Source organism: Malurus melanocephalus, unplaced genomic scaffold (assembly GCF_030028575.1).
Source record: "Malurus melanocephalus ecotype Western Australia unplaced genomic scaffold, MMel_1.1 scaffold_102, whole genome shotgun sequence".
NCBI classification, from domain to species: Eukaryota; Metazoa; Chordata; class Aves; order Passeriformes; family Maluridae; genus Malurus; species Malurus melanocephalus.
In genome coordinates this window covers 323,747-338,423 of record NW_026623334.1, presented here as the reverse complement: position 1 = coordinate 338,423, position 14,677 = coordinate 323,747, and the positions used below count along the sequence as shown (strand labels likewise).

Below are 14,677 nucleotides of genomic sequence, written 5' to 3'. Positions count from 1 at the left end.
ATCTTGCTCAGCAGTGAGTCCTCTCACTTGCAAGAGCAGCATTGATATATTTGTGTTCATCCCCTAAAGAACGGATGCTACAACATGACAGCATAGGGCCAATGCACATCATGAAAAGGAAGCTAGGAAACAATGTTTGGAAATCTGTTAAATAATTCCTGTGAATTCTCAGATAACAAAAGGCAAAAGAATAAATTTAACCTTGGTACAAATGCCCCTTAGTTTACTTATATCAGGTCTACAATTTAGTTCTAATGATCATGTGACTACTGCAGCAAAACAGAAAGGAAACAAATACTTAAAATGAGAGTGAAGAGTTAAAAGTGAACCATGTATCTTGTTAATAGCTTCCATGYCCTAAACAGAAACAACAGATACACAGCTCTGCTTTACCTGCAGGATTTCATCACAATGCCAACAAACACTATTTCTGTTTGAACAAYRTGAGTGGCTTCTAAGTGACCAACAKAGRKRTMWCACWMARAGAAATATTAAGAAAGARRCAATWTTTACTTCCCACTGATATRTTTTCCCTCYACCAAGTCTGATTATTTCTGCCCATGCCATTACATAAGAAAGGCATAAGTGAAGAGGCTGTAAGAATAGGGCAAGATGGAAAACTGCAGACCATGGATTTTTCTAGTGAGTACACCCGTTATAGTTCTTTTCATTAAACATACTTCCAATACCAAAGAACACAAATTATTTTGTTAACTGAAAACAAGAAAAATACTCCTGATAAATTAGAAATGGGGCTACCATTGAGATGTCTTTCATAAAACATCTTGTCAAAGAGCAGAAGTCACTATTGCCACAGACATTGCAGTATATGAGCAGCATGTACTGTTCCTTAAAAAAACAGCTCAAAAGAACAAGAAAAAAAGTGATTCCTCAAAAAAAAAGAATGAGTTTTTTCATTATAATCCCTCAAAGATCACCATTGCAAATTGGTTACTAATGGTTTTCTTCTTAGGAAGTTCTCCAGGACCAAGACTGCACCACTTCACAGAGCAAGGCTGAAACATTCTGCCCCCTGCACTGGGCAGTAACATCCCRCAAAATATATTCAACTTAAGACCTGTTTTTATTTCCCTCAGGTCTGCATGCCTTCATYAGCAGTCATGCAGTCTTTTCCCATAAAAGTTTGCCCTTTATCTTTCAAGACAATGCTCTCACAAACCCCTGCAGCAGCAGCAGTTACCTGCACACACTGGTCACATCCTCACTCCCCACAGGGCCACCACTGGCCCCAGCCTGGTGGCCCCCAGTGCTGTTCCCCCTCCTGACTCCCACACTGTCCCAGGGCTCTTTATCTCATCTGCCAAAGGGTTACACATGTTCAGAAAGTGGAAGGACAGAGAAAAAACAATTTCAACATTGTGTTCATTCYGCTATATACAGCCCACTGCTGACCMGTTCCACTGAAAACAGTGGAGTGGAGGGATTTGCCCAAAGCCTCAGGGTAGATCACTATAGAAACCAGAGGAGTTTATTCCTTGCTGTCTTAATGTAATCACAGCTCTTTCTGGAAGTACTACCTCTCCAAACTTTATAAGGTTTTTAGTAACAAGACGTTTTCAGAGTAGGAAAAATATGGCACAAAACTACAAACTTTAGGTTTGCATCCACTTACACTACAACATCAAAATAATCTGTTCTGCATTATGTTTACAGTAAGGAACAAGAATATTCCTATTTTCACTTCCCGGCTCAAAAAAAAGGGCATCACTTGCAAATGAGCAAAAGCATAACCAGACTAAGCAATAAATCCAAAATGACAGATTAGCAATTCCAAATTGGCTGAACTGGGGACCACATCCTTTGGCGTAATAAAAGACCATTTAGCAAAAGTGATGCCTTGATRAAGATGATCCTGGCACCAGTTCAAGCATTCATTCCTTCCAAGGTTATATAAACCTCACAAAACTGTAAATAGAACATCAAGCACCGTTACTGATGGGAATGCAGAACAGGAGGGGAAATGGATATTTGTTTTCTCTGTGAAGGCCATGGAATGCAAGCCTATTTCCTCTGTGCCTCTTTCCTCCACAGCTTTTTCCCAGTCTGAACCTTAGGGATGATTTGGAGATGAAGGGGCTTCATACCAGCTTATCTACAGAAGATTCAGCAAAGCCTCTTGATCTCTTTGGAACAATAGAATGCAGAAGTTAAAAATGGATTTGTTTTTTCAAGTTCTAACCTAATCCCCTGAAACTTCAGCAGCAATTATTCAGAGATGATTAGCCCCAGAGGAAACTTTCAAAGACTGTCCCCCAAGAAATTCAAAATTTTATGCCTTTAGCCATGTTATATAAAAGACACATTACATATTTATATACTGGTCTATTTTGACCACTCTGTGTCAATGTATAAATAGAATATATGTATACATATACATATATATATATAGATATATTAAAAATGTGCCTGTCATATCAACAGTTTCCAGGGAAAGTATTTATAGTAGATTTTTTTCAGACATGAGTCCTAAAATAAATAGTTCTACAAGGATACCCAAGATTCKACTTAACTACTAGGCATGYACAATTTACAYAGTTCAAATAACARGAGAAACAGTTACWACTTAAAKTCTACTTGTCTGCTCRGAAGYATTAAGGAAAAAAAACAAAAAACATTTTCCAAAAATGCTCTTGACATTTCCAAAGCATCCAGTACTGCTGGCTATCAGCTGATGGACTACTGTTGCTTTGCACATGCACCAGTAAATGGAAGGCAGTTAATTTGTGTACAGAACACTTCAGAAGTTCCACTCTTGTACGTGCACAACCATCAAGTGCTTATGCTACTGAAATGAAGTTATATGGTGATAAATATGCAGCTCACCTAATCTCCAGTAATTCATATTATTAACTACTAATTATGGTGATAATCAGCTGCTTCTGCATTTCCTTTTAGGAAAATCTTTTGCTATTTMTGTCAGCATGCCAGGGTTAGCCAATAGCTAGCCAGGGTTAGCTATTTTTAAATATGGATGCTATAAGGGAAAAGGAAATGCATAGACCAAAGAAAATTTCAAAAATTTCCATGTGTGGGAATCCATCCTTCATCTGAAAAACACACACAACTGTGTGCAGTTTTTTTATTTCTTACTCCAAATCACTGCACATATGCAATGATCTTTCCAATCATGCTTTCCTGCAGTTATGGATGTGGATCCAAGCTGAATTGAATAAAAGGATAAAGAGGAAAAAAAAAAAAAAAAACCCACTATCTTACCACCAGCAGCAAGTCTTCAGCCTTCACACTGCATGCAGTATAAGCAATGGCAGTGTACTGCTGGAATTTAAAAAAAAAAAAAAAAAAACCCACTATCTTACCACCAGCAGCAAGTCTTCAGCCTTCACACTGCATGCAGTATAAGCAATGGCAGTGTACTGCTGGAATTTACATACTAGGCTAAAAATTTGAGTCTTTACAACTTCAACATGAAAATACTAAGTTAAAAGGCCTAGCAATAACTTGAAACCAGAGTGAGAAATCAGAGTTTGAAAACACCAAATCTGTAAATTGACAGCTGCAACAAAAATACTATGATTTAAGTCAAGCTTAASATGAAAAAACACATGCATTAATCTTATTATGGGATTTTTAAGACTCAAGTGCCTATTTCTACTCCATACCCACAAGACATAAGAATAAATTTACTGGTAACATGYTTGCAGTAAGCACATGCTCATCTGRAATGACATCAGACTGTCACTCTATCCCAGCACAGTGTGCTTAAGACAGCATATGTAGCTGACAAACATAACTTGATTTCAATACTTAAAACAGCAAATATCCTTATGGAAAATCAGCACACAAATGGGAAGTGATAAATACTCTGCCTACAGCCAAGAGTGCACACACCACCCACAATGCAAGTGACTAYAAACAAATCACTGTAAGGGCAACTTGGATGATCAGGTCAGGTCTGTCGTTTTCCACAACTCCAATCCACATGCCACAGGCGGTAGCTGATGCAGAAAATGATCAATTTTATATGCATTATATTTAATATAAAATGCAATATATATATATATATATATTTAATAGAAAATGCAGCATGTTATATTAAAGAACAAGTTTCAGAAAGTCCCTCTTACCTCAGCCTCTTTCTGCTGGAGGATTCTATCCTTGTCTACCACTTCCTCTTCAACAGGCCTATTGAAGAAAAGCATTGACAGTAYAAAATACAGAAGTAAAACTCTCCAAGAACATATTCAAGGCTCATATTTCAATTAATATAACATCAACAAAGTCTACATGCTTCCACAGAAGGGAAATTAGGACATTCTTAAACTCACGCTTCCTTATTGTAAAAGGCCACCTTTATCTCACAGATTCCTGTTCACTCTTCATTTCTTAAAACTTGATTTCTTCACTGCTATATGGATTTTCTTTAGCAATTTAATTTAATGAAAAGATTTCCGTCACTAACTGTCCATGGTACAAAAACCAACCACTAAAAAGCTGTGTAGGCCATTTCCTTTCTTCTTTAACATCCAAAAGCTTTAGTGAACACCTAAAGAACAAGTGGAGTGTGGACAAGAGCAAGCTGCTCCAAAGGGATGCAGCAAAGGTAGACAAGGATTTTTCACCTTAAGTTGCCAAGGACAACCTTGCCAAGAATTTAAAAACAGATAACAAACTACATAAAAACACACAAATYATCAAAAAAGATTGTTTGTTCCAAACTTCTCTCTTTAACTATATAGGAAGGTGCAAGAGAAGCACCCCTACTAAGCAGATAGACTGGGGCTTATTTAAATGTGCCCACTAGTGTTCATTTTCTCCAAGCTGACATCATTACATAAAACCTATCTTGCTTGCAGGCATCTTCTTTCTGCACATTCCAATTAAAAGCATCAAGAAAAGGGGATGGATACAGAACATGCAGCTGTTTATAAGCACAGTGCTTTGCTCTATATTATTCTTCTTCAAGAAGATCATTTCATACAAATTTCAGAATTCCACAGATTGAAATCTCTGAAATAATTGTTTAGAGGTGGGATTGGTTAGGAGGAACAGCAAGTCCAGTGTCAGGGGGCAGTGAGGAGCAGCAGARCTCAGAGGCAGCACACACTTACTTGCCAGTGCGTTTTAGCCTCTCGGAACGGAAGTTCTCGTAGTGCAAGTCTTGGGTCACCTCCTGCAGGTCCTGCATGTGTGTTCTAGAACATGYAAAGGGATATTGAACACTCTGTCCTTCTCATCAAAGCAAAGAAAAACATCCTTTGATCTTCTCTTTCTGTTTTATATGATGGATATATTTACCAGAAAAATAAATCTTTACAGACCAAGCCAGGCTGAACTCTGCTGTCAAGTTCATTAACCTTTACTTCATCCCCAAGTGCCCCCACCCAAAGTATGCTGTCCTCCTCTTGGTCACTAATTACTTCAGATGAGTTATTTATACCACTTTTTGCAGTGTTAAGAAACTTGCAAAGACCGTTATTCAGAGAGATACTTTAATTCCTAAAGTATTTTATTACTCTTAAGTGCTGTCAAATATAATCTGCAACTGGGAACTAGGTGGAGCTGCTTGGCTCACACAACAGCTGACATTGCTAAACAATTTTCAATTGTCAAAAAAAAAAGGAAAACCCACTTGCTTCCAATGCCCAGCAGAGGGCAATCCCTGCCCAGCAGAGACTGAATTTGGAATGACACAATGGCATTGATTTCCAACAATAGCAAAACATCGTTTTTAAAAAAATCACCTAAAACCATTTACGCAGGCAGAATATCCATATCAGCTAAAATCATAACGGGGTGGGGTATCATATTTAACAAAGGATCTCCCATACTGCCAAGAAAATTGCACTTTGCTTTTAGAATACTCTTTACTCTGAAGAGTATTTTAAAAGCCTCTGTTAATATTTTAAAAGTTGCCCCACCAACTGCACTACAACAAAACTTCAGTTKATATGTAAAGCCATCAAGTCAGTTCATATAAGGCATAAAAATATCTGGCAACATAAAATATACAAAATATTATCTGATTTCAGAGATCAGAGGATACAGCAGAAAAACAAGCTGCAGGGAACCAAAATGTCACTCCACACTGCCATCAGGGTTAGTTTTAAATTAAGGAATTAACGTTGCTGTAGGTCTTTAGTCATTGTGACAGTGAAGTCACCACAGGAGATGGGRTCATTTTACCATTACTCACACCAGCATTGTGCGCAGCTTGAGGAAATCATTGTGCTCTGGATTTTCAACTTCAACAACTCCCCAGGGATACAGGCGGCCTCGGATTTTTTTCCCCTTCACTTCAATAAGTTGATTGGATCCAATAACAGCAAAGGGAATRCTAGCCTAGTTGAGACAGAGAAAAACAAGTTACTGTTTTGATTTTTGGCTGGTTAGTTTTTTTTGTGCTTTGTCTTTCATTTAAAGAAAGCACAGAGATTCAGGTAACAGGCAGGAGAGTGGGAAAAGCAATGCTGATAAATGCTTTCTACTAAAACCCTTCCACATCAGAAAACCAACAAATCCCACTCTAGGCAATGCAACCTCTCCTTATGAGCACCTGCAGCTTTTGGGATCAGTTTGTTTGAATAGAGGCACAGAAGGAAATGACTCTTTGCTTTAGGAACACTCGACTTTGTCCAAGTACAGTTTGGGCATAATGTGTCATCTGACATAACATCATGCATGGAGAACAGCCAACAGAAACATACTTCAGACACATAGTGAAGTAGCTGGAAAGAGAATTTCAGACATTCTTCAAACACCTTTGCAAGCACAGAGAGGAAATTACTTCAGTAAAATGCTGATTATCTGCTTTAACAAGAGGAAAGTTGTTAATTAATACAGCAACTATAACACACACAATCTCTTCCCTTGCTTGCATGTTAAAATGTTTGGGTCAGAAAACAGACTGCAAATAGTTCATGGTGAACAATGGTTTACACTTAAGAGAAAAGAAGAGAAAGTCATGAGATAYAGCACTTGGAATTCTGGTGAAGCAGAGACTGGAATAAAAAGGATTATACTTCAGAGCCAACATCCAACATTTTCAACACATCGTAAAAGGAATAAAGTACCTTTAGGCATATATAGATTGAAGAACTACAGCAGCAAAATTATAAACTAGGAGTGAAACTTGCCTTTAAAACTCTGGTTTGTTCTTTAAATTCCTCATCTTCATCAGAATCTGCATCAGGCAGCTGATAAATCCTAATGCCATGTTCAGAAATCTCATCCAGAACCTGAAAGTTGGCAAAAAAGAAAGAATATTCTTATTTCAATGAAGTGGTATTCAGTTAAAAATACATAAAATTGATTTACTAGTCTGTCACAARTATGWAGCTGACTCAGTGTCCAAACTGCAAAATAACAGCAAATACCAGATTTACATGGCAAATACAGAAGCAAAGTRRGGTTAATATGAAAAAAGARTACAAGTAACAAGAAGGAAATCATTAGTCACAGCATCAAAACTATTCACCACGTGTCAAAGTACATTTTAGTGCATTTGATACCTACAAAAATTTAGAAGACAGTACCTACTGCTTCTTGAATCAAAAAAGATAAAAGCTTATTATCCATTTTAAACTGGAGAAAGTCATTAAAAATCCACTACAACAAAAAACCCTATTCTTAAACTGTTTTCTTTGTCATTAATGTCTGTGGTTAACATAAAAAATACAGTATGTGTATTCCTGGGCACATTCTTTTCCTAATGAAATCACTGCAGGGGTGAGCACAGCCAGCATAACTCCAGGCCTTTGGCAGTTTCAAAAGGTGGCACAAGTCAATCCCTTCTTCAAAACCAAAGAGAATGTTTCTAGTGCCACACTACTGAATATAATAAAGTCAGCTCTAGTCGCTGCATCAAATGCACTGACAAGAATTACTTTCAGTACAGGAAGTGTGGTGGGATGAGGAGGGCATGAACAATGCTGAGATTCCACAATGACGCTTTCCCAAGGGATCTTGAATATTTCAGCAGAAAAGGAGAACTCTGCAAACTTCCTAGAGCAGCAACTGGAACCCCACAAACAGCACCTGAACCAAGCAGCTGCACTGCTGAATGAACTCTCAGAATCGACAAGGTTTGTGTAAAATCGGGAGGGTTTTGAAGTAATTGTAAAAATATTCAGAAGAGGCTGCGTAAGAACTTGAGATGTCATTACAACATATGTAACTGGAGATTAACTTGGTAACACAAAAACAAGCAAACTTCATACAGATGAGAGGTCTTAATGAGCCTTCTCTGAGTATTGCTGAGCTCCTTGATCCTCTGTCGTGATGGCAACCAACAGCTACAGTATAAATGAAAATTGTCCAACCAGAACTTGGTTATTAAACAGGTGTTTGAGAGAAAACAATTCTCCAGACCATTAGCAGAGGAAAGACCATGCATGAGCCACAGCTATTCCCCTGACAATGTYTTCCTGCCAGGTATATAAACATCCCCCGCACTCACACACGTGCACACGCTGAATAAAGCACTACGAGCCCCCACCTACACACAGTGCACTATTTTATGAAGAAAAAGAAATTAGGGAGTAAGTGTTGCCAAGAAGCAATTAAGACARTCACACAGTGACATTTAAATCAATGCATGTTGTTGCTGTTTTGTAAAATGGAAGAGACCTAAACTGTCACCAAATGCCAATAAAAGATGCACAGCTGGGATGGGTGGGGCAGCGCTGCAGTTTGATGCTTCAAGTAGTTGCATAAAACAAGAAAGCACATTTAACCTGGCTGAGATCTTCAAGATAAAATGCAAGTGGAACAATAACGGGAAAGCCGACAGCGAGGGGTGCTAGAATAATATATTACAGCTGTTAAACCTAGTGCTTTCCTGAAAGGAAAAAGAATTGCAATAAAAACAAACTGTATTTTATGCTCCTAACAATGAAGCAGCATTTTGCTTCTTCAAATCTGAATTTTATTGGCCTCAGAGGATTCTGTGTTCCTAAAGATTAGCCTTCCCATGGGAAATTAAAAAAAAAGWCAAAATATTAGTTCTCCTCKCATGAAGTCATTCTTTTGAGCATGTTTCCTTAGCAGCCTTGCATGGCACAGCTTGTGAAACTGTCCTGCATTTCTTCCCACTCAAGAGTTTTAAAAAATAACTTTGAATTCCAGAAAGCCCAAACAGGAATTACTCCAAGCTGGGTTTCCTTTGCAAGCACCAAAAGCTAATCTTGCTGCTTAGTCCATAGCGGCAAAACAAAAACATTTTACTTCAGATTGACGGCCAAATGGCAGAAACATCTAAAAAAAGTATGACTTCAAGCTGCGTCAGCAAAGCAGGACTTTGATTCCTACTCTTGATTAGAGACTCTGTTGGCCAAGATGCTTTGAGTTAGAACAATATACAGTAGCTTTGACTTTCAAAGCTTTGGAAGCACATTATACATTTGACTTAATATAAACTCAGTTTGCAGAGTGACCTTTGCCAGCAGTATAAAAATAATGAAAACTTGTTTACCTGCTTCCTAACCACTCCCTCAGACTACAGATGCCCTTAATCTTGTTGCACTCGGCCAGTGCATAAATGTGATGTCCATATGCCTAAGTCAAGACTGTTTTAAAAACTAGTTAGTTAAAAGTTGGTTAAATTCTCAGTGAATTATATTGTAAAATAATTAATGTTCCACATAAATGCCTCCTTCAAATCTTTCGTCATTCTGCTCCCAAATGCTGAACCAGAAGWGAAGTACCTATGAAAACTGAGCCTGAAGTGCACTGCTGAAAGGCCAAATACAGGGTTTTTTAATAAAAAGAAGCAGCTCCACAAACAATATGAGATAAAAATCTTTCACCAGGTCAGTACAGTAACAGAAAAGGAAAAGCAATAAAACCTGCATAATCAGCCACATTTTCACTTTATTATTTCYCTATGAGTTCTTTCAATTTTCACAGTGCACCTGTCATTACCTTATAGTATTCGTGGAGGAACAAAATTAAAGCAAGTGCCTGGACAGAATTTCTCCCAGCAAGATCTAAAGGTCCTTCTTATCACAATGAATGGACTTTTTAATTTCCTTCCTCCTTTCACCAGTTCACCATAAAGCTGCTCACTTCTGTACAAAGATCTCCTCCCTCCTTCAGTGGATGTTTGCCTGCATTGCAGACAAGGTTCCTACAGTCACTGTCCCCACTTTAACTTCCTCAGCTACAAAGGACTCATTCCATTTCTTGGACAAGTTTGCTTACATCACTGAGCTTTATAAAACACAAAGCGGTGCCAGCAGTACCTCACCCTGTCAAACTTCAACTCTTTACACACTCACACAAACCATGGCCAAACCCATCACTGGGGCACTGCTTCACCCAAAATAGCCCCAAACAAATCCTCTGAATTTAGGTGGAGTTCAGCTAAAGTGCTGCTTTGCAAGCATGATTTTATCTATACTATTTTCCCAGTTAAATAAAACTGTAATCCCTCATAAGGAAAATAGAAAAATATTCCCAGCATGAATACCCTTGGAATAAAGATCCAATAACCATTATAGAGGCCTACAGGAAGTTATAGGGTCACAATCAAAACTACTGTCATGCCCTGCATGAAAACGTAATACAAAAGATATCTTAACCATGAAAAGATTTACTCTGGTGTAAAATACAGACTGCATTTTAGAAATATTGATTACTGTTCTGATACTCTGTTATGATTAAACCTGTAAAAATTCACAGGCTTTATAGGGTTCAAGCCTGTTAGACTTAACAAATTACTACACTGGTTTTGAGTCAATTGAACCTGACAAAGTTTGTGAGCTCAATRAATTTTACTGGGCCGCCTGTAAGCATCATAATACCATTGCATCACCTACCCATTCCTTTCTTTAACAAGGTGCATGAAATCATTCTCAATCAAAAAATGATAAACCAGAACAGATTAAATATTTACACTCCTTGCTCATAGGATGAGAGAAAATGGAAATTCTGTTTAAAGTTAAAGACTTGTACAACCACAAATATTGATATTTTTCCATTTAATTCACTACAATGTCATGTTTGGAAGAAGCTGGGCTGTCTTGGACAGGTTTGTCAAACTCAAGACACCAAGTAAATCTTCCAAAGCACAAGAAAGGTTTTAGTACCACTGTCTGGAAAGACAGACAGTCTCCACTGCAACCCTGAGTATGTCCTGGTGTTTCAGATTAACAGATAAACTCGCAGGAAAAATGTTCATAGAACATACATTTTTCAACTGGAGCTGCAAAAGCATCCTGCTCATACATTAGCCCAGCTGTCCTGTCTCTGTATTGGTGTTTTAGTTTGGATCCTGACTGCACTTATTAAACAAGCTTCCAACTAATTGCTACAAACCATGCAGCAGAGTGCATAACCCAAGAACCTTTTGGATGAACTAAAGATCTGCTCTCAGAACACATCGAATGCACTCCCAGCATCAATGGGCACTYGGGCCACTGCACTATGGCAGCCAGTCTGAAACATCTCCATTTGTCCTTTCAGGATTGTCTGAGCCCTTGTTACAAACCCTGCTGCTCAAAACCTGCCCTGATGGGTCCACTGCTTGCTCAGATACATCAAGCCAAGACCAGCCACATTCTCAGCAAGTGTAACTGGTAWAGCACATCAGACTTCAGTGAAGATTTCCCACCTCACAATTCCCGAAGATTAGGTCCTTGGCCAATATCATTCACCCCTCTTCAGTTTGAAATTACTTTATATTTGGCTTTAATATTGTGGCTTAATATATTTGGCTTTAATGATTTGCTCTGTTCTCATGACCAAGTGTTAGACYTACTCTTCTCTTCAGCCTCTCCCTCTCCTTCAGCGTCAGGGTGTCAGCCTTGGCAATCACAGGGACAATGTTGACTTTTCCATGAAGAGCCTTCATGAACTCTACATCTAATGGCTTCAGTCTGCCAACAAGTAGGGAAAAGAAAAGATTTAAAATAGGCATGGGATCTTGTGCTGTTTGTTTTTTAACAAACAAAATGTATTAAAAAATATTTATTTCAAGTGTCCACATAAACAGTGTGTTCATAATAAATTAAGTCAGAGGCCTTGCTTATCAGCTTGGTTGTGTAAAGTCTGAGTTGTAATCAAAATTGTCACTACATAATGAACTGGATATTAAAAGCATTTGTATTTCTGGGTAATAAACAATGCTGTACTGACTGCCTTGAAACAATATTAAATGCCAAAAAGGGGACAAAGTAAAGGAGAGCATTAAGACCATTTTAATTGCACTGGCTAACTGACAGGTTGGGAAATCACTCAATTAACATTATTGCTAAGTTACGGTAATGAACAGACTTATGAACAAGGTAGAACACCCTAAAATACAAAAGCTCAAGCTTTTTCTTACCCGTGCCCAAAAGGAGAGATGAAGTAGAAGCAGCAGTGGACTCTGTTGTCTATGATGTGGCGCCTGTTCAGACCACTCTCATCATGCAGGTATCTCTCAAACTGGTTGTCAATGTAGTGGATAATTGTTTTGAAGCTGTGGTATGGGAGGGGGCAGAAAGAGAGGCATCTTACATCAGTGTTAAATAATAGGGAAAGAATAATGAAATGATAAGAACAGGAGAAACACACTTTTATTAAAAACATTACTGTTACAAAAAATTCAACTTCCTAGCATTTTATCTAGTACTGAAGAAAAATATTTTGATAATGGAAGCGGGTGTTTTTAAAACAACCACCAAGTGTCAACTTATGCCTAGAGCCACTTTCAAGTGTTATTCTGTTTACTGGATAAAAATTTCAAATGCAAGCTCAGAAAAAAGGACTCAGTTCTGAGACAACACAGACAGGAACAGAAGACTGAGGAYTTTTCTGCCTTTTTTTGGGGGGTTAGGGGTTGAAGATTTGTTTTTAAACCGGTTGACAAATGACATATCCCGGATATCCTCTTGATTTACAACCCTGACCCTAGAGCCAGGTTTCTATGGTTACCTACGAAAATTCTGGTATTCTAGTCTGTTTGAATTAAGTACTAATACATTTGCAAGTCATGCACTCAAGCATCACATGATTTATTAAGCTATTTTTGTTACCTTACAGAATTTTTTTCTGTTGGCAAAGAAAAATAATTCCTACTTAGTTCAAGGCAATTTAAAATATTCCCTACAAAGAAGTAAACGAACACAAAATCTGATCACACAGATTAACCAGACACACGGTGCAGTGACCAGAGACAGAAAACACAATGCTTTACTAAGAAGATGATTTTAAGCTRTTCCAGAGTGTGCAGACACCTGCAAACACCATTATTATAAAAGGACACTTGATATCAAGTACTGCAGGGGAAGGGAAATCAACGCTGACGTAGATGAGATTGGGCAGATGACAGAACATGAACATGTCTTAAACTACTTGAGAAAAATCTAAGCAGAAAGCTTAACTTGAGAAATAGGAACATYCATATTTCTGATGCTGAGAAAGCACAAATTTAATGAGACACACTTAAGAAGGAAATGGAGTAGATAACAGAAAAGARAATTAGTAATTTCAAAAATGAACACAGAATGCTGGCAAATGTTGTGACAGGAAGCAACGTTTGACCCACGGCTGCATGGCTGTAAAGGAGATAACRAAAAAAAGTAACAAGAATGATGGAAGAGAACCTGGAAGGAATTTGATTATACAAAGCTAAGTAAGCTTTTGTATTGAGAAGGAATAAATCCACAATAGAATCTATATACACACGTTTCCATCATGGCAAGATGACTATTCTAAGTCATACTACAGAAAACAACAAAGCAAAGGATGGAATTTATTGGGGTTTGACCTTAGTGCTACTCATTAGGAACCAGCRTCTTAATAGCTAAATGTGCTGAAACACATTAATGCAGGTTTTCCTGTTGACCTTCCTTCTCCTAGCTGGTAAAAGGTGACGAGACTGAAGACATACAAAAACTAGGACAGAAACCAAGACTAACGATGGGAAAGAACTATCACACATTTCTCTGGCAAAGTAATTAGTTTACGTGCAGTTTTCTATCTCTAACAGCTATAATTTTCCCTGTAAATATGGTGTTAGTGTCCTGTACCCCCTGGCTTCCGGGAAACACCTGGCTTATACCACAGTGCTGTCATGACTTAGGAGATAGCACATCCTGTATTGTAACAGCAAACAACACAAACGCTGCATTTAAGCTCACTGGGGGAAAATTAATATTATCAAGCTGCCAAAACCCACAAAATATAACCTTAGTCAAGTTGGAAAAAAAAAAAATTGCAGCAGCCAGAGAGCAGCAGCTATCAAAAAATGACCTGCGACACAAGCAAGATGACATAAAGTGTATGATCTGCAATATCTGTTTCTGTCAACCACCCTTTTGAGGCCAGATTTCAAAGCAAATCTGAGCATCAAGCAATTTTTTTCCTCCCCTGATTAGATCCTCTCTTTGCTCATGAAAGATGTTATTTTAAGGACATGCTTCCCTCTTGATCCCAATGTACTAACACATGAAAAGGACACTGAATGCATCAAACCTCCCACCATAAAGAATTTGCTGTTCTCCAAACACACGCCTAAACTGATGCCATGAGCAATCCTAGGCGTGGGTCTGATTCTAGAATACAGAACTMCAGCCAGCACTAAAGCTTCACACAGAATCTAAAAAATTATCATTATGGTTTAAATCTGTAACAAATCATTYCCCAATCCAACACTTGATTTTCCARTACAGCAGACCCCCTGGACAAACTCCTGGCAGCACAAAATCCTTACCAG

General features: G+C 38.1%; 1 protein-coding gene across 3 annotated transcripts in view; it reads right to left on the bottom strand.

The window, feature by feature from the left end:
* LOC130575273 (septin-2) overlaps positions 1–14,677 on the bottom strand; it is a 35,807-nt gene that overhangs the window by 11,075 nt on the left and 10,055 nt on the right. For all 3 annotated transcript variants that reach the window (XM_057369039.1, XM_057369038.1, XM_057369040.1), the window contains exons 6-11: positions 12,305–12,439; positions 11,738–11,855; positions 7,116–7,217; positions 6,176–6,321; positions 5,091–5,174; positions 4,107–4,164 (exon numbers count right to left, since the gene is read on the bottom strand). In XM_057369039.1, the coding sequence (XP_057225022.1) occupies positions 4,107–4,164; positions 5,091–5,174; positions 6,176–6,321; positions 7,116–7,217; positions 11,738–11,855; positions 12,305–12,439 (643 nt within the window). The remainder of the gene's footprint in view (positions 1–4,106; positions 4,165–5,090; positions 5,175–6,175; positions 6,322–7,115; positions 7,218–11,737; positions 11,856–12,304; positions 12,440–14,677) is intronic.